The sequence below is a fragment of the Eulemur rufifrons genome, chromosome 26, assembly GCF_041146395.1.
Source record: "Eulemur rufifrons isolate Redbay chromosome 26, OSU_ERuf_1, whole genome shotgun sequence".
NCBI lineage: Eukaryota > Metazoa > Chordata > Mammalia > Primates > Lemuridae > Eulemur > Eulemur rufifrons.
This window is the reverse complement of record NC_091008.1, coordinates 1,244,583-1,267,837: the sequence shown is the minus strand read 5'-3', so window position 1 is coordinate 1,267,837 and position 23,255 is coordinate 1,244,583. Positions and strand designations below refer to the sequence as shown.

General features: G+C 40.4%; 1 protein-coding gene across 1 annotated transcript in view; it reads left to right on the top strand.

Moving 5' to 3' along the window:
- The window catches only part of NDST3 (N-deacetylase and N-sulfotransferase 3), a 95,224-nt gene that overhangs the window by 28,499 nt on the left and 43,470 nt on the right, over positions 1-23,255 (top strand). The window contains exons 4-5 of the mRNA XM_069459083.1: positions 15,293-15,478; positions 20,267-20,395. Of these exons, the coding sequence (XP_069315184.1) occupies positions 15,293-15,478; positions 20,267-20,395 (315 nt within the window). The remainder of the gene's footprint in view (positions 1-15,292; positions 15,479-20,266; positions 20,396-23,255) is intronic.

The window sequence follows — 23,255 nt, the reverse complement described above, 5'->3', positions numbered from 1 at the left end:
GGAAAAAACCTGTGAGAAAAAAAAAATGTGTATGTCCAGTAAAAATAAAAAAAGCACCAGCAAAAGATAAAATACTGAGAAGTGAGGAGAGAGGTTTTTGCTGTTACTGCCGTTGTTGTTTTGGTGGCCTTCAAAAAAATTGCGTTTCAAAGCAGGTTTAATTAAAGACATGACATTCACTGTTAGGTTCTGTTACTACTTGAGTAAATGAGTCAGTGAATGCCAGTCTTATGTTTATATTTTTAAAAACTGTAAATACTTGAAAGTACGTCTAATAAGAACAGGTACGCACAGGAGCTATACACATTTTTTAGAATTCTCAACTAAAAACATGGTGCATGAAAGACTAATTCAGAATCACAATCTGGTCCTTCGTAACCTCCTAACTTAAGTGCCAAGAAAAGGAGATTTCTTAGGAGTGTCATTCGTAACTACATGTTGCCAACCCAAATTATGGTCCTGGAAGCAGTGGAGAACAATCATACGGGACCTTCAGAAATGAGATCAAGTTTATTCTTTAATATTTAATCAAATACAGGACTAGTCAATATTTTTTTTGGGGGGGGGTGGTCAGGAGAGGACAGACAAGAAAAAAGACTGAGTCCAAAACCAGTCCCTGCCCAGCCTTGACAGTATGAAGGAGAATCCTATGCAGAGCATTTGGGAACAGTGACTAGCACATAGCTGTCTCGATAGATGGCAGCCATTGTTTTTATTATCATTATATTTAGTATTACAAAACTGCCATCTTCAATTTTTGCCTGGACTAGAGTGCCGTGGCATGAGCCTAGCTCACAGCAACCTCAAACTTCTGGGCTGAAGCGATCCTCCTGCCTCAGCCTCCCGAGTAGCTGGGACTACAGGCATGCGCCACCATGCCCAGCTAATTTTTTCTATATATATTTTTAGTTGTCCAGATAATTTCTGTCTATTTTTAGTAGAGACGAGGTCTCGCTCATTGCTCAGGCTGGTCTCGAACTCCTGACCTTGAGCGATCCACCCGCCTCGGCCTCCCAGAGTGCTAGGATTACAGGCGTGAGCCACCGCGCCCGGCCTTACAGCACAGTTTGAAATATCTATTATACAGTTTTTAAAATAGGACAAAGTATCATTAGAAAAGTAAAATATTCTATTTGAACCACAGAAAAGTCCTCAATAGCATATACTCTTAATGGAAGAATTGGACCTAAATTTTAGGAAATGGTGGCAGTTGAATTTTTAATAAAATAATTAGTAGGGTTTTTTATCACAGAATTCTTTGCCAATATCAGGTGATAACTTAACACTGTTATAGACAATACTATTAAAGGTAGCAGGAGTAGAACAGGGTCCCCGATAACGGAAAACCTTGCTGAGGATTGTGCTGGCTATTGCATTATCGTCATTCTTCCAAGCAGTGTCTTTTTCACCCTTTTCCAAGTTCAGCAGAACCTGCTGATTCACATCAGCCGGAATGTCTATTGTCAGTTGTGAAACTTTTTAGATTAGTGAGCGTGTTAACTTTTCCAATATAAAACTAAAGATTATAGTATCAAAATGTAATTTAAAATATATTGAAAGACTCGCTGGCTTAAGGAACATATGATAATCTTTTAATCAGTTTGCTTGCCAGCTAGAGAATGAAGGAATACTATCCCTTTTATTTCAGGGAAGCACTTTATAAAAACGCATGTTAGATTTTCGTTCTGTTGATACTGGATACAAAGTATGGTTCTAGCGGTCCTGGGAGAAGTAGAGAGTTCGGGTCAGGATGCAGGGGCGACCCTGGGCCAATTCTGGCATCATCCAGGCAGCACCGTTTGAGAGAGACGTTGGCCACTGTGCAGAGCAAGATGACCACGACGGTGAGGTCTGTAACTGGCTTCAAAACATGAATGGCTGAAGGGACTTCAAGCAGGCAAATGATAGAAGAAAAGATGAAGGGATATGTTATCGAGGCTAATATTCAAGTTACGAGGGCTGGTACGGCCGTGGCAGATATCGCAATACTGAAATGTGACAATACTGTGCCCTTAAGCCCACGGCCACCTCAGCTCCCCCACCGCGATGTCCCAGATCTCCTGACTCCTCAGCAACTAGGTGAGCCCGGCCCGGAAGCTTCTCGAGCACCAGCCCCGGCTCTGCAGCTGGCCGCAGTCTGCCTGGTCCGGGGCCTGGCGCGCTGCTTGGGAAATAAAATATTTTAAGTATCGTTCCTGAATATAATGAAACTACCTTATGATTTAGAAAGGACTGGAATCAGTGTATTTAGAAAGAAAGACCATGGGCAAGAGAGTGCAGTGCTGTACCTTTAAGTAGCGTTCTAATCCACGTCAGTTCGCGTGCAGAGTGGTGCGTGGTATCTACCTAATAGTAGGTGTTCAATACATGTTTGTTAGATGAAAATATAAGTAGATATTTCTTGTAGCTCTTGAGAGTCTATCATCACTGTCTTAAATGTAGATTTCCATATTATTCAGATATGGTAAATGCAACAGATCAGGAGACAACTGTCATTAAAAGGATGGTTTGTTACTCACAGTCCCTAAGAGGAGGGGGCTTGTCCCATCATGCAGGGTCACCTGCAGAAGCATCAGGGTTGTTCAGAAAGCAGAGGACGCAAGGGGAAAACATGGGCTTGGCTGTGTGTGTCTGCAGGAAAGCAGGCCTGGGACTGCCTGTTGGGAATGATTTCAGTGAGCTCTGAGGTCTGGGACGTGGCCCTGGGGCCATCAGAGCAGACTCAGTTGCTCGGCGGCCTGTGAGAGTCTGATAAAGAAGGGGCGAAGGGTAGGAGCTCTGAGGTGGTTGTTTTGCATTTGAAGAGTGTGCTCTCTGGAAGGTGTCTGCCGTCTCTGGGAATGGCCAGCCCTGGGAGAGGCCGTCTGTCCAGGGTCAGCGAGGCTCCAGGTATCCAAGGGTCAGAAATACAAAACGGAAAAAGGGGCGATTGATACATTCACATATGCCTTGATCCAGGTTATGTGCCTTGAAGCGTTCCACAGATTTCAAACACCCTCGAATCCCAGTTGCCGGATCTGTGCGCTTTCTAACTTGCCTTTCCCCTTCCCAGTGTACGTCGCCTTAATCTGAACATTCGAGTCCACCGATGTGATCTTACTAGAACAGAAAACAGTGAAATATTTTTCCTTCACATGCTCTTTATTTCTATCAGTGTAGCCAAAGATCACATTAATTTTTTGAAACCGTAATATCACACCTGTGTCTGTCACACCTCCTGTCCGTGAGCTGCTTATTCAGCCTTCACGTTATTTATTTTCATCCAGTCGATTCTGTAAACTAAATGCTAGGCTTGAGATTACAGTTGTCCCTTTAATAAAGTGTCATATTTGTTATATGTTCAGTGTTTGAGTATATCATCATGCTTCTAAAGATTGATTCTGTTATTTAACATGCTTTATAGCTTTCCCACCTTCATGTTTTCCCCATACTTTACAAGTATAAAATACTTACAAAATATAAGTATTTATGACTTTTGTATCTGGCGTCATTAGTAAAGCTGAACATAGTATCCTAGGTAGAGATTCGTGATAGAGCAATACAGTCTCCATTCCAAGTTAACATAGGCCCAGCAATCATCATTATTTCAAAATAGTTGGTTAATTAACTACAAATCTCTTTAACTCAAGTAATAGCCATGAGGATGGCATAAAGTATGTCAGGGATCTTGCTGAAATCAAGAATCAATATGGGCCGGGCGCGGTGGCTCACGCCTGTAATCCTAGCACTCTGGGAGGCCGAGGCGGGTGGATCGCTCAAGGTCAGGAGTTCGAGACCAGCCTGAGCGAGACCCCATCTCTACTAAAAATAGAAAGACATTATATGGACAACTAAAAATCTATGTAGAAAAAATTAGCCGGGCATAGTGGCGCATGCCTGTAGTCCCAGCTACTCGGGAGGCTGAGGCAGTAGGATCGCTTAAGCCGAGGAGTCTGAGGTTGCTGTGAGCTAAGCTGACGCCACGGCACTCACTCTAGCCTGGGCAACAAAGTGAGACTCTGTCTCAACAAAAAAAAAAAAAAAAAGAATCAATATGTACGTGGCATTTTTCTGATTCCAATTTAGAACTTTTATTTTAAAAGGAATTTATAAAGTATTAAAACATATTAATAGTAGTTCCTCACAGTTATTGCTTTCTTCTTTATTACTTCTCAACAACCTGTTACGTAATCCTTTCTAGAACTGCATGGGGTTGACACTAAGCTCATTGATACAGTTTCCAAAATGCTGTCATTCTCTATATTGGAACGTTTGACAGGTTTTCAACTCCTGTATCCTATTCCTTGTTTCTCTGCGATTATTAAAAGTGTTTGCACATCAGTTCTTTATTTTTTTAATTTCCTTAAAATGTGCTCTCCTGAGCCTGGAAAACAATGAAATAATTTATTTTATTATAGTTTATGGTTTAGTTTATTGTCTCTTCATCTAATTTTGTTTATGTCACCATAAATATTTTGAAAATTGTCCTCTCTGATGGAGAAAATAAAAGCAGTGTATATATTGGTAGAAGCAGAGTAGATAAGCAGATATTTCTACTTTTTTATTCTATCATCGTTTAAAGTATTTCAGACTCCCCCCATTTGTGAATATGCTATAATATTGATTATTTATCTTTTATTGATCAGTCATTTTCAATTAGTAATTTCTGGAAAATAAACTTATCCTGAGATTTAGCCTCTTTGGGATTATTTTTGTATCTTTTTTATTTGTTTTGTTTTGTCAGTTGATTTCTGTCCTTTGTTAGGTACACTTCCTTTCACCTCTTGCATGTGTTTTAAATTCCAGTATATACTAGAGCCCCATATTGAACCTTTATCATGTGGCTGGAACACTTATTAATTTAATAAACTTACTTAATTCTCTTAGTGATCTCACTTAATTTTCATCACAACCCTCCTGCCACCAGCCCCGTTTTATGAATGACGGAGATGGTATCTGGAGAGGGTAAGGAATTTCCCTAGACCACACGGCGAAGTCACACATCCGGCACTTGAATTTAGAGCTTTCTGACTGTTAACTACTATTGTAAACAGATGTTTTCTTCCTTGTTTCAAATAATTATAATCTTTACAAGGAATTACATTTTTTTTGAATTCCGTATCCTTTAGATATATTCCCTTGGTATATTCCTGGCAATTGTTTCACAACTCTTTTTTTCCTCCGAATATTTTAAAATCTACTTTCCCGAGTTGAAATATCATACCTTATTATCTTCAGAGTTCCCTGTTTTCAGTATTTTGAACTCCAAGATGAAGTTGTCACCTCCTGCCCAGCGTCCTGGGACGTCCACGCAGCGGGCAGAATCAGCGCAGCAGAGCCTGAGTGTTGGGGATGTTGACAGGCAGGGACAGATCGGAGGCAAACAGACCCATGGGATTACATTGGGTTAACACAGAAGAGGAAATAAAGGCCAGCTCTAACTAGACCAGGGGACGTGGGGTCCCGAGGGACAGAGATGTGAAAACCATTTCTGTCACAGATTCATTAGGGCTTTTTATTGAATGGGTGATGAGGAAGCAAAAGGAAATAACAGGTCAAAGATAACATCCAGGTTTAGGCCTCCCACTTGGGTATCTCTGTGTACTTATTTAAAGGCCTTGCAGATACGAACTGCTGCTTTTTCTGTAGAAGTTCTATATTTTACCTGCGTACAGATACCCCCGTGCCGCCCATATCAACAGTGGTACAGAATTTATTCTCATTTAGATATGTCATTAAACTTTTGAAAGTGGTTCTGATGATTCCAGGAACTTAGAATCCTTTTCTTTGTAAATTTCTTTCCAGATTACCTTTTTTCCATCCCATGGGAAGACCTCACACGCTCTCCCTCTGACAACATAGAGAGTATAGAAAAGTATTCCTCAATTCCTTTCCCTTTTCCTCTAACAGAAATACTAGATTTCATCTTCGGCACACATATCTGGTGACTTAAACCGATTTCTTAAAAAGAAAGATAAATTCAGCACATGTACTACATGAAAATGATCCCTTACGGTCCAAATTTATGTGGACACAGAATGAACTAAAAGCCTTTGCGAATCCTTCTAGAAACTCCCGCTGGTGGGCTGGAGTCGGACGCGGGTATGAGGCAGGGCGGGTCTGTTTCCAGATCCAGGCACGCTGCTCCTGAATTCTGACCGTTCCTGTCTTTCATGCCTTACATTTGCTTGAATGGAGGGGGACCTTGTGTGCTGAGGGGTTGTCATGATCGTAGCGGAGAGAGAGGTGATGGCAGAAGAGGAGACGAGAGTCAGTTCTGCACCAGCGCCAGCCTTGGGTCTACTGTGGCATTTCCCTGTCTCCCACTCCGCGTTCCCACTCGCTCAGCAATTTCTGTCGGTTTTTTTCTTTTGTGCCATCTCCTGCTCCTTTTCAAAATTTTCCATCCCCGCTTCACTTCCAATTTTCCCATCCCACACCTAGAGGGTTGCAGCAGCCTCCAAACTCCCCGCCCAGTTCTGCATCGTTTTCCTGTGATTTGTGCTCGCATCAGGGAACACTGTGGAACTTGAAGTTCTGCTTCTGTTCCCCCGAACCGGAATGAAACCGAGCCTTGCCTTTCAGTTAGAAGATTCTTGACTCTCCCGGGACATGTAAGAAGAGAAATGGTGGAGCTCCAGATATTCACCAGACGTACTTAGTGCTTTGCATGCGTCCTTCATGGATCCTCACAGCCACCTGTGAGGTTGGTGTTTCTTGCATTGAACACGCAGAAACCAATGCTCAGAGAGCTTATGTAATTTTCCTAAGATCACACAGCCAGTGAAGACTGGAGAAGGGATTTTATCCCAGGTCTGAACTCCAAAGCCATGTGACAACCGTGGTTTGTATAACTGAAAGTCGCCATGCCATTGACACTGTTACCAGTTACTGTTACACAAACCTCATGATCAGAATTTTATTATTTTCTTAAAGAGTTATATTTTTAAACAAATTCAGAATACAAATCTGATTTTTTTTTTACCATGTTTTTCTCCTAAATAGCTGTTTATGTGATTTACATAATTTGTCATGTTTATGCAACACAAGCAACACTGTCCTGGTGGCTTTTATAAATACTCGAGGGCATGCAACAGTTATAACAAACAAAGGTCAATGTCAACTTTTTATTTCAGGAATATTAAACTTCATTCAAAATTAGTACTATGCAGACTTAAAGATTCGTAGTCTAATCAACCTTGTACATTTTCAGAGAGATCAGGTGTGTTTGCAAAGCACTCTGGGACTTGGAGGCTGTCCCTGAATTGTTTGTGGCTCTGTTAACTCTCGGAGACCCCAAAGGTCTCTATAAAACTCATTGCTTCAAACTGAGAAAGATGGAAGATGCCAAACCCTCCAATTCCTCTGTTATGAATCCAGATAATTTTATTTTCAGTTATTTTGCTACAGCATAAAATATAAGGCTTTATAAATGTTCTTTTTTTTTTTTTTTTTTTTTTTACATTTCTTAAAACCTCTTTTTGTGTTTACTGGAAGACATCCCAGCAATTCAAAGCTATCAACCTGGCCTGTGCGAAGTACAAGTGTTTACATCATTATTCTGAGTATTTTCACAAAAGCACATCCCTTGGTGGTGTGTTTCTTTATGAGACACTCAAAAAAGGTATGACACTTCAGAAATTCTAGAGGGAACTCTAAGAGAGGAAAACAACATGCTCAGTTAAATGGAAATGTACTTGAAATAAATTACATAATTACTAGGGGAGACTGGGAGAAAATCTGTCACTCTCCCCCAAACAGTTCTTTTCTTAGAGGTTACAAGTAAAAAACGAAGGTTACAGCTGAGTATGCAAACCTTTCTCAGTATCGGTACTGAGCTTTTAGCTTGGCTTTTGGTTCTGGAATTTTTTAATACATTTGGCTTGTAAAATGTCATCCAAGCTTGTCAAATAATTCCGCTCTCAACTTGGGTAGTACTTGAAGGGGAATATGTGATATCAAGGAAGGCGTTTTGCTGATGTCATTGCTACAGCCGTATCAAATTTATGGCATTAATATTTACCCCCTACTTTACACATACTATAAATTACTTTTTCCGGAAGAAATGTATATGGTTAGTAAAATGTTTTTTAGATGCAATTGGTAATGATAGTGTATCTTCTTTGAGCAACGTCTGCGCTGAAATAAGCATTCTGAGTTGCCTGGCTGTAGGAATGATGGCGGAAGGATTGTCTTCTTGTTTTGGTGGTTAATGTTTCAGAAAGAAAAAGAACAATTACATGATGGGTCTTCCTGGCATCCACGTTCATCCTGAGGCATCGTGTTAGCGTAAACTCAGATACAGTTTCGGGACCCACCATGAATAGCAGAGACACTCTTACCACTCAGGAATTCCAAGGACTTAGGAATCATCTCCCAGGAGCCAAGGATGAGGATGACCAGCCAGATTCTTCATTATGGAACAGCTGCCAACAGAGGATGATTTGAAACTCTTAAACTGAATGTATTAAAAACAACATGATCGTCATAGAAGCTTTTCTCATACCAGCCAGAGAACAGAAATTTATATTGTGAATCAAAGAGCACCATGGAAGAAAACTAGAGAGAGATCCAGTGGCCAAATCTGTAAATACTAACCAAATTTATGTAAATGTGTCTATCATGTTTTAGGAGATTATTACCTCCTTAAATATGAGGAAAGAAAAGTGTACATGTTTAGATTAGATCACGGCTTTAAAATAGCGCCTTCAGATTTAATATCTGAATATAAGATCATCTCTAAAACCGCAAAGATAATGCCAAAGAAACATAGAATTATAAATCTGAATCTCAGTGACGACTTGCACGACCCCTTTATCTCACAACTTTAAAAAAATGAAACATGAGATTCCTATTCTAAAGTAATGATTTCTTTCAAGATTTTTCATTTCAAACCATACCAGAATTAGCATCATTTATCAAACAGGAACATATGCTAATGTTTGACGGGTCTTAATGTCAGTGCAAGACCTGACTTCCTCATCCAAAAGATCCAGACTTGCCTGGGTTTGTCCGAGGTTAAGAAGGACGTCAGCGTCCTTTGGACAGTGACTTGACATACGCTGGACTCTCCTGCCAACGGTCACTGCCATTCTTACTCTCTCAGTCACAGCAGCTGCTGCAGGGCACCGTCCCCAGGGGCCAGAGACCCCACAGGTTCCTATGAGCTAAAAGTTTGTGTCGCTCGTCAGTCTCACCTTAGGAAAAGAAATTGTCTTTAGAAGTTTTAAAAGGCTTCTCATATTCAAAGAGTTTCATAAATTTATTTTCTTCATATATTATATATTTGCATGTATGTGTCTGTGTGTGTATATATATGTGCACGTGCCTTTTATGTTAAAAGGTTCTGCGTTCGTTTTCCAAACAGAAAAAGGTGGGAAGTGGTCAGAATCACGCTCCTATTATCTGGGAAAATGTATTCTTTTCTTTGCAAAATAGTGTCTTAAATAGCTACCATATTTAAGGAAGCCACAGGTTTGGTTTTTTTGTTTGTTTTTTTTTTTACCCATGGTTTTTTAAAAAGCCACTTAAAAATCTAGAAAAAAAATTTTTCTCTAGAAACAACTTCAGAATATACCGCCACCTAAGAATACAGGGAAACTTTATCTTAAACTAATATAAATTGTAAATATTAAATTCTCGATACTATGAGATAGTTAACCAAAGCACAAACATCTATATACTGAGGAAATTCAACGTTCCAACCAAAATAAACTGCAGAAAAGCATTTGGAAGTATTTCCCAATTGTGTTGTAATAAGTTTTAGATTTTTTTTCCACTGTAGAGTGCAGAATGTCTGCTTGTAGGGTTTTCTGTAAATTACATTGGTTTGCATACTTGCTAATCTGCAAAATATAAAAATACACAATGGGACTTCTAGCCATTAATAGAAATTATAGTGCTTCTGTTCAGAAAGATTGAAACAGAGACAAAAACAAAAAGTAAGGTACCATTCTTAATTACTAGCAAGAGTCTAAATAAAGAAATATCATCAAAGACAGGAATAGACAGTTATTTCTTCAGTAATGAAGTTAATTGTGTTGCTCAGATACCTAAATGCTGGGGTTTTTTTTTCTTTTAGTTTTTCGGGAATTTTTTCTAAAGACTACAGCATCATTTTTTGCTTGGTAAAACTGTAGTATCTTGGCCGGGCGCGGTGGCTCACGCCTGTAATCCTAGCTCTCTGGGAGGCCGAGGTGGGCGGATCGTTTGAGCTCAGGAGTTCGAGACCAGCCTGAGCAAGAGCGAGACCCCATCTCTACTAAAAATAGAAAGAAATTATATGGACAGCTAAAAATATATATAGAAAAAATTAGCCGGGCATGGTGGCGCATGCCTGTAGTCCCAGCTACTCGGGAGGCTGAGACAGGAGGATCGCTTGAGCTCAGGAGTTTGAGGTTGCTGTGAGCTAGGCTGACGCCACGGCACTCACTCTAGCCTGGGCAACAGAGTGAGACTCTGTCTCAAAAAAAAAAAAAAAAAAAAAACAAAACTGTAGTATCTTCACATTCTCCACTTGGAAATATTTGAATGTGTAATTTAGGCAAATCTTGCAAATTTTTAATTTTATACACTATAACTTAAATATATAAATTCATAGTAATAAATGTGTCTGAACTGGAATAATAATTTTTAACTACAGTCTCAAAGTGTTTTCAAGTACCGTTTATATAGGTATTGAAGTTTCCCTGTGAGTAGCCATATGTTCATTTGTCAAATGAGCTGACAGTTTGAGATAACTCAGAAAGTGACAGCGGGAGGGATGGAGAAAGTCAGAATCGGCCTGGGTACCTCTTCACTAATACTTGCTGAGTGAGTGCTCGCTGTCGGCCAGGCACTGGGCGCATCGCAGGGGATGAAACAAAACCTAGACCTCGTGGAGCTTACTGTTCAAGGAGGAAGAGAGACATGATGTAAATAATTATGCAGAGAGATACGTGCTTACAAACTACGCTGTGCACTGTGAAAAACAAAAGAAAGCCACTAAGGGATGTCTTAATGTGGCTTCATTTAGATTGAGACTGCTCCGTACAGCCTTCTCTGAAGATAGGACAGAATAAATTACCTACGAGAGGTGTCAGATTTACCCAGGGGACACGCTGGAGTAGGGACATTTCAGGTGGAGCAAACCACATGTGGGAAGACGCTGAGGTAGGCAAGCACTCGATGAGTCTCAGAGAAAGGTCAGTGTGACTCAAATGCAGTGGAGGGTGGAGGTTGGTGCAAAACGAAGCTAGACAGAGAAGCAAGGAGCAGATCGTGCAGAGCTGGTGATCGTGCTAAGAATTTGTATCGTAAGTGCAAGAGGGAACCAAAGAAGCATTTTGAGTAGAAAGTCACATAACCGCATTGGTGTCTGAAATATTGCTGTGGCTGCCGTGTAGGGAATAGACTGGAAGAGGCAAGAGAAGGAACGGGAGACCATGCCAGGAGGCCATGAGATACAGTGGTGGATCGGACCGGAGTGATGATCGTAGGATTGGAGAAAAGTGGATAAATTAAGGTATATACTGAAGGTAGCACTAGGGACACGATAATGGACTGGATTTAGGAGAGAATGAGGACACAGGAGATGTCAAGAACATTTGCCTTGTTGGTTGGTTGGTTGATAGTGTCGTTTAATGACACGGAGGAGCCCTACAGAATGAGCAAAGCTGGGGGGCTGAGATGTGGAGATCACAGCTTCAAGTAAGAGACTAATTAATTCCATTTGCATTCCAAGTATTTAATTTACGTTTTATAGTAACACAGCCACACTCCTCAAACTTTTCAGACCATGTCTTCCCCTAGGAAAATCTTGACATAGATTGCAGAGTTCCTGGATTTCAGCTGCTGCTTTCAATCAAGGATCTATGAAAAGAATAATGAGAATTAACTTTTCAGCTAGACTTTTTGCCCTAGATTATAAAATAATATGTGCTGAATCTCAAATTGAATAATCTGGAAGAGAGTAATCAGCCAAGAATTTAGCATTATGGCTGAATTTTTTAAAACATGATTGTCTTAGGTTAATACTAGAGGTGCTAGTTTGCCATTTTTGATGGCTGAGTAGAACTCCATGGTATACATATACCACATTTTATTAATCCACTCATGTATTATTGATGGACACTTGAGTTGTTTCCACATCTTTGCAATTGTGAATTGTGCTGCTGTAAACATTCGAGTGCAGATGTGTTTTTTATAGAATGTATTTTTTTCCTTTGGGTAGATGCCCAGTAGTGGGATTGCTGGATCAAAAGGTAGTTTTACTTTTAGTTCTTTGAGGTATCTCCATACCCCTTTCCATAGAGGTTGTACTAGTTTGCGGTCCCACCATTCTTCTAAGTGAAGTATCACAAGAATGGAAAAACAAACACCATATATACTCACTATTAAATTAGAACTAATCATCAACACCTATGTACACATACGGAAATAACATTCATCAGAAATCGTGCAGGAGAGAGGGGGGAGGTAGGGATGGGGAAATTCACACCTAACGGGTACAATGCAGACTATCTGGGGAATGGGCACATTTATAACTATAACTCAAATGGCACAAAAGCAATTTATGTAACCAAAACATTTATAGCCCCATAATATTCTGAAATTTAAAAAAAAAGCCATCTACATACTAGCAGATTTGCCTCTAACATTTGCAGTTCCCAGCAAGAAAACAAACAGAGATCTACACACAATATGTTTAAATATCTACAGGTTATGAGTTAAGGTAACAAACTATTAAGTAAAATATGTTCTATCTGTTAAGGACAAGTAAAAATTAAAAAAAAAAAAAAAATGGCAGTCTGCCTTCCAGATCATACTGCCGACAATCCTCGCCCAAACTTCTCTCTGCAGTAAGATTCCAGGTGTTCTCTCTGGCATTGTATGCAAATTTGGGAGCAAATTTATGTTGCCTTTGTCTAAAACTCATTTAAAAGAGACATCCTACTAACTCGGTGATCCACAGGCTGGAACCGCGTGGCAGTGGCTGAGAGCGTATAGACATATCAGGAGGGCAGCCTAGCGTGGGGTAGAAGTCAGGGTTTCCCACAGAAGCCTCCTGAGAAAGAATCCCAAGATCTACAGTGGAAGTAGAAACAAACAATGTATCTCTTTTAGGCCAATAGTTTTATAATTTCCACATTATAGTAGAGTAATAGGATCATAGCATATAGAAACAATGGAGTAATTGACAATAAGAATAAAAAATATTCATTAAATGTATATCATGTTTCAGGAACTGCACTGAATGCTTTTGCTGCATTTTTATACTATTTAATTTCCTCCAAACTCCTTTGAGTTAAATACTTCCATGACCCGCATTTTAGAGAACAGGACGAAAGGCTTGGACCTCGTAAGTCATTGCTGACTCCGGAAGTGGAGTTTCCCACCACGAGGCCACACGGCACCAGCACACAGATAAAAGATGAAACTAAAAAGCCCCAACATTTCTTTAGAGTTAAAGCTAGAAAGAAAAACAAAAACTGTGTATGCATTGGTTGCCAAATGTTTTTAAATAATCCAAAATAAGGAAAATGTCTCTGCTGTGCTGGACCATCCTTTTATCACAGGGGGTCCCCAAGACAGAGCTGATCACTTGCAGGCAGTTAAACCTGCTGTGAGCTTTTGATCTGCACAGTTTCTTTTTTTTTTTTGAGACAGAATCTCACTCTGTTGCCTGGGCTAGAGTGCCGTGGCGTCAGCCTAGCTCACAGCAACCTCAAACTCCTGGGCTCAAGTGATCCTCCTGCCTCAGCCTCCCGAGTAGCTGGGACTACGGGCATGCGCCACCATGCCCGGCTAATTTTTTGTACATATTTTTAGTTGTCCAGCTAATTTCTTTCTATTTTTAGTAGAGGCGGGGTCTTGCTCTTGCTCAGGCTGGTCCCGAACTCCTGACCTCGAGCGATCCTCCCGCCCCGGCTTCCCAGAGTGCTAGGATTACAGGCGTGAGCCACCACTCCTGGCCTGCACAGTTTCTTACAAATCTGCAGATACTGGAATTTGATAATGTGGCTCCTATCATTGTGAATTTCATCCATCCTTCTTCCCATGCTCTTCAGAACACCGTTAGCCTGTCATTGTTCACCTTTTTTATTTCCGTGACTGCAGTTCATTTGGTCTTGATGACTGCACCCTTATTCTTAAACCCTCAGATGAGCACTTCCCTGATCTTTTCTAACACAAATTATGTATTGACACATGAGTCTTAGTGGGAAAAAATTGCTTTAGTTTGAGTTTTTAAAAACTAGCAAAAAAAAAAAAAAGCAATGAAATATCTCAGTTCAGTTTTTAGTGGTGTTCTAAATGATCTGATAATTTGTACGGAGGATGCAAGTAAAATGAAGAACATTAGACTTTCCTGCTCACCTTCCAGAAATGCAGGTCGGGTCTCCTCCATTCCCATCCCACCCATTCTCTTTCTCACGGCAGCAATGTGGTGGCTCCATCTTTAGCATCCTCGACGACAGCCGGCTGAACTGAGTTTTGAACCTTAAACAGTTGATGAGACAAGAAGAAAATGGCACTGCAGTTGAGGACGGTGTGTGCAGTGTACAGCAGGGGCAGGAAGAACATCACCAAAACTGGGGTGGGGGCGTGAATGCTGATAGGGGATGAGGCTACGGAGGTGGGCAGGGACCAACTTTTGAGGGCTTTTTATGCCATCTGGAGGAATCTGAGCAGGTGCTTAGGTAATGGCAAACCACTGGCAACCTGTTTTCCTCCGGTATCCAGGTACTTCCTACGCTTCCTTCTCCTCCTGTCATTGAGGTTGGAAGACAAAGCCGGTCATACCTCTTTAACTTTTTCCATGTCCGTTCCATCCGTCTCGCAGCCTGATTCTCTGGTTCTGTGTGTGTGAAATTGCTCTTTGGCAGAAGAAAACCATGACTGATACAAAGGAAGCCTATCTGAGTGGAAGACTTTTTTTAAGCAATTGAAAAATACAAACAAAAATTTAAAAAAACATTCAGGAGAGGCTGGGTGCGGTGGCTCACACCTGTAATCCTAGCACTCTGGGAGGCTGAGGCAGGAGGATCGCTTGAGCCCAGGAGTTTGAGGTTGCTGTGAGCTGGGCTGATGCCACGGCACTCTAGCCCGGGCAACAAAGTGAGACTTGGTCTCAAAAAAAAAAAAAAAAAAAAACGGTGGCTGGCTACCAGGCTTCACCAAGTCTAGAGGTCTTAATATTAATCACTTTAATTTGATCATACAATTAAGTAATGATGGGTTTAAATGTATTTATGGTGCAATTTGAAAATCCTGGGGTAAAAATAGATTCAAGATGAATCATCACGCGTCCTAATTAACGTTTGCTTGGCCCTAGGAGCACGGCATTCCTACAGACATGGGCTACGCGGTGTCCCCTCATCACTCGGGCGTCTACCCTGTCCACGTTCAGCTCTACGAGGCCTGGAAGAAGGTCTGGAACATTAAAATCACCAGCACTGAAGAGTATCCACATCTGAAACCAGCCAGATACCGGAGGGGCTTCATCCACAAGAACATCATGGTGAGTTTCCTCCGGTCTGCATGGGCGAGCGTGCAGCTAATTCTGCCAGATTGACAGTCCTCCTTTGAAGGAAGAAAAAGCAAGAACAAATGCTACGCGCATAGCTGTAGGGAAGGCCGCATGCTGCAGGGAGCATATTTGTCATATCTAAGCAGAGGATGTTTTAATTAAAGTCACTTCTATTCTTCAAATATAACTAAAAAAAAATTTTTTTTTTTTTTTTTTTTTTTTACTGACACTACTGCTGGTAAGCAGGCACGGATGTTAAAACACTAAGAAAATATTACATCTAACTTGAAGATAATTTTTAGTAACCATCATTCCTTTGAAGTTATTTAGTATGTAAAACTAACACCAACTCTCCCTCTGTTAACCTTTCACAAGGCAGTCAAACTGTGTTCTTCTCTTTACCATGCTAAGCTAAAAAAAAAAAACTCAACTATTTGCAGTGAGAAGCCATATGCGAAGTCCTGCATAATCATTAACGGATAATAATAGGAAGTGTATATGACAGATGATGTTAATTAAATCATTTATTGCCATAGCCTAAGTCTCGGTCGCCAGGGTTTCTCTGTTTTGTTTTTCACACAGTGGCAAATGTATATTGTCAAAATATGTACCTTTGTGAGACCTCTCAAAGTACGTAATTAAATCCCATTTTTTTCCCCAAACCAGAAGATCCAAAGAAAGTGTGGTGAAGCTAGGAATGAGCCTCCTGATTTAGACTCTCACGCTGGCAAGCGACACCACGACAAAGAACACTAAGTGGTGAGCCGCCATCACGCTCTGTCAGACTGGCGTGTCTGAAGCGATGTCTGTCCTGTAGAATTAGGTATAGCTGACTTCTTTTCAGACCGTTTTCCAATGTCTGCAAAAATGACAGAGTGGATAATGACATTTAACTTGGATCAACTCCCATCTCGACTTTTCTCTCAATCAAAACTGTTATAAACACTAGATGGGGACATGCTGGCCACATTTTGTCGCAGTCGGCCCTTCCTATGTGCTGCAAATGAATTCGCTGCTCCTCAAGCTGCCAGCCTTCTGACCAGAGAGTTTAGGAAATCTGGAACCAGACAAGGCTGCCACTGTCCCCATTACTTTTCAACATAGTATTGGAAGTCCTTGCGAGAGCTATCAGGCAAGAGAGCAGAATCATGGGAGTCCAAATAGGGAAAGGAGAGATCAAACTCTCACTCTTTGCTGATGATATGATGTTATACCTGGAAAACCCCAAGGATTCAACCGAGAGACTCCTGGAATTGATGAATTCAGTAAAGTCTCAGGTTACAAAATCAATACACACAAATCAGAGGCATTCATATATGCCAATAACAGTCAAACGGAGAACCAAATTAAGGACTCAATACCCTTCAAAATAGCAACAAAGAAAATAAAATACCTAGGAATATATTTAAAGAGATAAAGGACCTCTATAGGGAGAACTACGAAACACTGAGGAAAATCTAGGTTATAGTTTTAATTTCTCCTGAAAACCCATTCTATCTAGATGATAAATGCATGAATCCTGCAGGCAGTCAAGGCTGTAACGGACGTCCTGTTTGGTGGAACCACAGAACCCTGTGGTTCTCCTGCCGCAGTCCGGGGGAACTCTCTGTATTTGGTCTGTGGGCTCTTGGATGAGCATTTCCAAGTGGGAAACGTTCCGCAGACAGTTGATTACGCAATGAGAGAAGACAGGGCTAGAAGCCACCCGGATAGAGAAGCAGGTTGAGACCACAGGAGCCGGTATGTCCTCCTAGGGAGAGACTGCAAGGAAAAAAGCAGGGAATTGAGGAGCAAACCTTAGGTCACTCTCATATTTTGTTGTACGAGATGAGGGAAAATTTTTTTGGATGATTCGTTCACCAACCAAACTCAAAAGACCATTCTCTTCCCTTCAGACCAGCTATTAATCGTGCCATTCTTATTTCAGCTCTGCAATTCAAACATCACACTGACCCCCACCCCTCCACTTCCAATCAGTCTCTACATTTCATCACTAATTTCTTTGTAGCTTCTTATTTCCTTTCCCGTAGGCGCCATCTTGCTTCTCTGCCGTAATTTTCATGTGTTCACTGTGGCGCCGGTTTCCACTTTGTCTGTTCACAGCTTCTATCCCCTCCCCACTGCACAGACAGAGCCAACTTTCTAGTCTTTCCAAATCCCTGCCTTCGTCCTAGCCTTCCCAACTTTGGTTAGTTCCAGTGGTTTCCACACCCCTTAATGTGCTCTTGGGAGACCTGAAAACAGCCTGGATCTTTCTAGCTTCTCTTTCCCTGGAGCTCACACAGACTCACTCCAGCCAAAAGGGCCATAATAGTTTCACGCCCCCTGGGGTGGTCCTCGTACTCACAGCGGGAGTGACCACCCGGCACTTCCTCTCCACTGTGTTCAAATTCAGATAATTTAGGGAAGAGACAAAACTCAAATGTCTTTTCACGTCTCTCTCCATTTTGCGTAGAATCAGCACGAGCAATTAAGTTCCAAGGATGGCTCTGTACATATCCCATCATTTTCCCAGCGAGATACTCAAACTGAACCCTGAAAGTGATTCAGAGTCACACACGTTGCAAATGTGACGGTGACCTGACCCTGAACACATGTGGGCATTTTATTATTTGGGTTTTGGGTCTTTCTCCTTCCCCTGATACATCTCACATCCTTCAAGAGTAGAAAACAGACATCTTTGTGTTTTTTCCCCTGAACTAGCATGGAACTAGCATGTAGAACGAGACTCTGTGCTATGCGTTAGCATAGAGCCCATGACTAGCTCCACTAGCATAGAACTAACTCTATGCCATGGGCTAGCACAGAGTTTAGAATAAGTATTTGTTAAATAAATGAATAAATGTTACATAAATCATTTCTTCCAAATGCTTTCCAAATTCCAAATTCTATTATTAATTTCTAAAAACATTACATTTCTAAAAATTGTTAGGGACTATATTTAATTCAGTTAGAGTATGTTTGCATTTAGTTCTTTTCTGTCGTCGATTTTCTGCACAGCATTATGAGACTACATAGTGCTTTTACACACAGACATCACCACAGCTAATACTCTGCGCCGTCAACTAAAGTGCTTGTAACTATTTCATCAAGATAAAATAGCTCCTAAGGATATAATTTTTTAACAATTTACCAAAACAAATAGGATATATGGAGTTTCGACTTGCAGCAAAATGAGGTGTATTGATTGAGCTGAGAATTATGTTTTCTAAGAAAACTTTCCAAGGGCAAGATTAAAATTTATTACACTACAATTCAAACAAAAGAAAAAAGAACTAGTATGTGTACAGAGGGCTGCAAAACATGGAAAGTTCTGGACAGGTAACACTTCGAAGGTATTTACTGAACCCAATGCGTCTTGAAGGTCCAGGGAGTAAAAATAAAGATGGATTTGCTTGGGACAGTAGCAGAAGACCTGCCTGTGCAAGATTCTGGCACATTCGTGGCTCTCTGAAGTACATTCATTAATTTGCTGCTACTGCAAGTGGGTGGTGACAAACACAGGTCACCGCGAACTCATTACGTAAGATTTAGATGAAGACTTTACCGTCTTGCACAGCCTTCGTTCCCACCTTCTTTTATAATTACATTCCTATTTTGCCAGGAAAGCTATAAAAATTTGAAAAAACGTCCTTGTCATCAATGTGCGTAATCGAAGAAAACAATAGATTCCATATAGAAAGGATGAAAGGAATGCCTTTTACTGAGTGACCCTTTGTCGTTTTGTTTGTTGCACTTTCTAAAAAATGCTTATCAAATGGATAATCTCTTTCTCACTTTTGGACCTGGCAGGCTTCACACTTAGAAGCCGGGCCAGCTACTGTGGCCTCTCAGACTACAGCAGACACTGTGATTTGTGTCTCAGATGTTTGTTGTGATTTAAAATGTCATTTCCTAAGAAGCACATTAAGTTGTTAATTGACTTCATTTTCTAATGAATGTATAGAATTTGGCAGAAAGTGTTATTCTTTGTATTTTTGCCTACTAGGATGACAATGTAGCACAGACAGTTCCAATATATATTTATATATATATATTTATACATATATATTTATATAAATATATATATTTTTATATATATATATATATATATATATATTTTTTTTTTTTTTTTTTTTTTTTTTTTTTTCTGAGACAGAGTCTTGCTCTGTTGCCCGGGCTAGAGTGAGTGCCATGGCGTCAGCCTAGCTCACAGCAACCTCCAACTCCTGGGCTCAAGCGATCCTCCTGCCTCAGCCTCCCGAGTAGCTGGGACTACAGGCATGCGCCACCATGCCCGGCTAATTTTTTCTATATATATATTTTAGTTGGCCAGATAATTTCTTTCTATTCTTAGTAGAGACGGGGTCTCGCTCTTGCTCAGGCTGGTCTCGAACTCTTGAGCTCAAACAATCCACCCGCCTCGGCCTCCCAGAATGCTAGGATTACAGGCGTGAGCCACCGCGCCCGGCCCAGTTCCAATATTTTTAAAGTCTCATTTTTGCTTTATTATTTTTCCTATAATAGGCTTTATAATAGAAGTACTGACTTCATGATTTAAAGCAGGTAAGTAGCTAGAGCAATTCAAAGCCTCTTTAAAGTATTTCTTCCGCTTTCTTCACTACTCCTTCTATGCTAATATCACCCCATCTTTCCTAGAGTGTGAATTACTGCCCTGGCCCTAGTTAGAGCTGAATAATGACACCAGCTTGTGTAATACCTTCTGCAAGAATAAAGCTAAGTTTCAACAAATAATTGATTGAAAGGAGCTTTTTCCTTACTGATTGATTTTTCCTTCAGGTTCTTCCAAGACAAACCTGTGGGCTTTTCACGCACACGATTTTCTACAAAGAATACCCAGGAGGCCCCAAAGAGCTGGACAAGAGCATCCAAGGAGGTGAACTTTTCTTCACTGTGGTCCTCAACCCAGTAAGTACTTTGAACTAGAACTATTCTCCAGATGAATAAGGAACAAGGGTGGAGTCAGTGACAATTACCCTGACAAAGAGGCTTGGGACTGGGCGGCCATCAGCCAAGTCCGTAGGAACCTCTGGCTCTAAAACAGTAGCAGAATCCGAATGGCACCGCGTCTGGACAGTAGCAATGACATGAGAAACTTACGGCAGAACCAGGGAAGTGTTCCAGCAGGTTCTCCTCTGCACCGCAAAGGGATCAGAGTTTAGAGGTTCTTGCTTTTATGGAGAATAAGATTTTTCACCTATAAAACCCTCCTATTTCCACTAGGGACCAGTATTTTTCATCGAGGCCACCATTACCTCTGTTCTTTTCTTTTTTCCTATTTGAAGTTCATGTGTAATCAAAGCAGCAGAGGAGTGAGCTAAGCAAATATAGTCACATTTTCTACATTTCTGGTAAACCCTGTCTTACTGGGGCCCAGCCTGAGGCAGAGCAGCTATTTAACGGGGTACCTGCCCCTTTGCTTCTCAATACCTGGGTGTCAGCTCCATCGTGAACCGTTTGCACATGTTTCTGCTTGAGGCAAGTATTAGGAAGTTGTGGAGAGAAAGAACTAATTGAAGTAAGCAGTATAAGGAAAAGGAGGGATTTTATTTCCCTTCGGAAATCACTAACGTGAAAACTAAAGCTAAGTTTGTTTATCAGGAGGTGTATGGGTTCGCCCCTGGCATTAGCAACATTCACGATGGAAAAATGCAATTATTTCCAAATGTGAAAAAATTTCTAACTGTAAAAAAACTTGAATAAGATAGGGACAAGCAGAACACAATTTGAAAAGGCCCTTTCTTGACCTTAAGTTTACAGGCCCTGTAAATAAAACTTACAGATACTGTTCATCCTCTACTTGTATTCAAGTGGACATATTTAATTCTGCCTGAGTTCATCTACTCTTCCCACTTTTTTAGCTACTAGAAAATGGGATAGAAGTAAGGGGTAACTCATCTTTGGGTAAAATCTGCATATGTATTCAAAAATCAGGATGCTTTGGAGTGCTGTGGCATTTGGCCTTGGGATGTTTATCAATCTTTAGATCCTCAAAATACAAATAACTCTTACTTAGACATCAGAAATAATCTGATAGGCCGGGTGCAGTGACTCACACCTGTAATCCTAGCACTCTGGGAGGCCGAGGCGGGTGGATCGTTTGAGCTCAGGAGTTCGAGACCAGCCTGAGCAACAGCGAGACCCTGTCTCTACTAAAACAGAAAGAAATTATCTAGCCAGCTAAAAATATATAGAGAAAAAATTAGCTGGGCATGGTGGCACATGCCTGTAGTCCCAGCTACTTGGGAGGCTGAGGCAGGAGGATTGCTTGAGTCCAGGAGTTTGAGGTTGCTGTGAGCTAGGTTGATGCCATGGCACTCCAGCCAGGGCAACAGAGTGAGACTCTGTCTCAAAAAAAGAAAAAAAAAAAAAAGATTAGGAACAAGGCAAGAATGCCCACTCTCATCATTTTTATTAAACATCGTCCTGGAAGGACCAACCAGAGCAATTAGGCAAGAAAAAGAAAGGAAAGGCATCCAAGTCCTAAAGGAAGAAGTAAAATTATCTCTTTGCATATGACATGATCTTTTGTGTAGAAAACCCTAAAGATTTCACACACACACACACACACACACACACACGTAAAAAATAATAAAAACCTACTAGAATTAATAAAGGTCCAGGATACAAAAGCAACATACAAAAATAAGCTGCATTTCACTAACACCAAACTACCTTAAAAGAAATTAAGAAAACAGTCCCATTTACAATAGCATAAAATAGAATAAAATACTTAGACATAAACTTAACCAAGACAGTGAAGACTTATACACTAAAAACTGCAAAATATTACGAAAAGAAATTAAATAAGATACAAATAAATAAAAAGGTATCCTGTGTTTATAGATTAGAAGAGTAATATTGTTAAAACATCCATGCTACCGAAAGTAATCTACACATTCAATGCAATCCCTATCAAAATCCCAGTGGCACTTTTTTACAGAAATAGAAAAAACAATCCTAAAATTTATGTGGAACCACAAAGGACCCCAAATAGCCAAAACAATATTGAGACAGAAGAACAAAGCTGGAGGCATCACATGACCTAATTTCAAAATATATTACAAAGCTACAGTAACTAAAACAGTATGGTACTGTCATGAAGGTAGACATATAGACCAATGAAACAGAATAGGGAGCCCAGAAATAAATTCCTGCAAATATGGCCCATTGGTCTTTATCAAGTGTGCCAAGAATACACAATGGGGAAAGGACAGTCTCTTCAATAAATGGTGTTGAGAAAACTAAATATCCACATACAAAAGATTGAAAATGGACGCTTATCATATACCGTACAAAAAAATCAATTTAAAATGGATTAAAGACTTAAATGTAAGACATGACACTGTAAAACTTTGAGATAAAAACATAAGGAAAAAGCTTCGTTATGTTGGCAACAATTTCTTGAACATGACAGCGAAATCACATACAACATAGGCAAAAATAGACAAGTAGGACTACATCAAATTGAAAAGCTGCCACAGATCAAAGGAAATAATAAACAGAGGGATTGCAACCTATAGGATGGCAGAAAATACTTGCAAACTGCATGTGTAATAAGGAGTTAATATCCAAAATATAAAAGGAACCCTTAACACTGTGTAGCAAAAAAAACAAATAATGCAATTAAAATAGATTGTGTATTTAAAACTGGAATAGATATTTCTCCAAGAAGACATACAGATGGCCAACAGGTATATGAAAAGAAACTATAGGCCAATATCCATGATAAACATAGATGGAAAAATTCACTAATCATCAGGGAAAT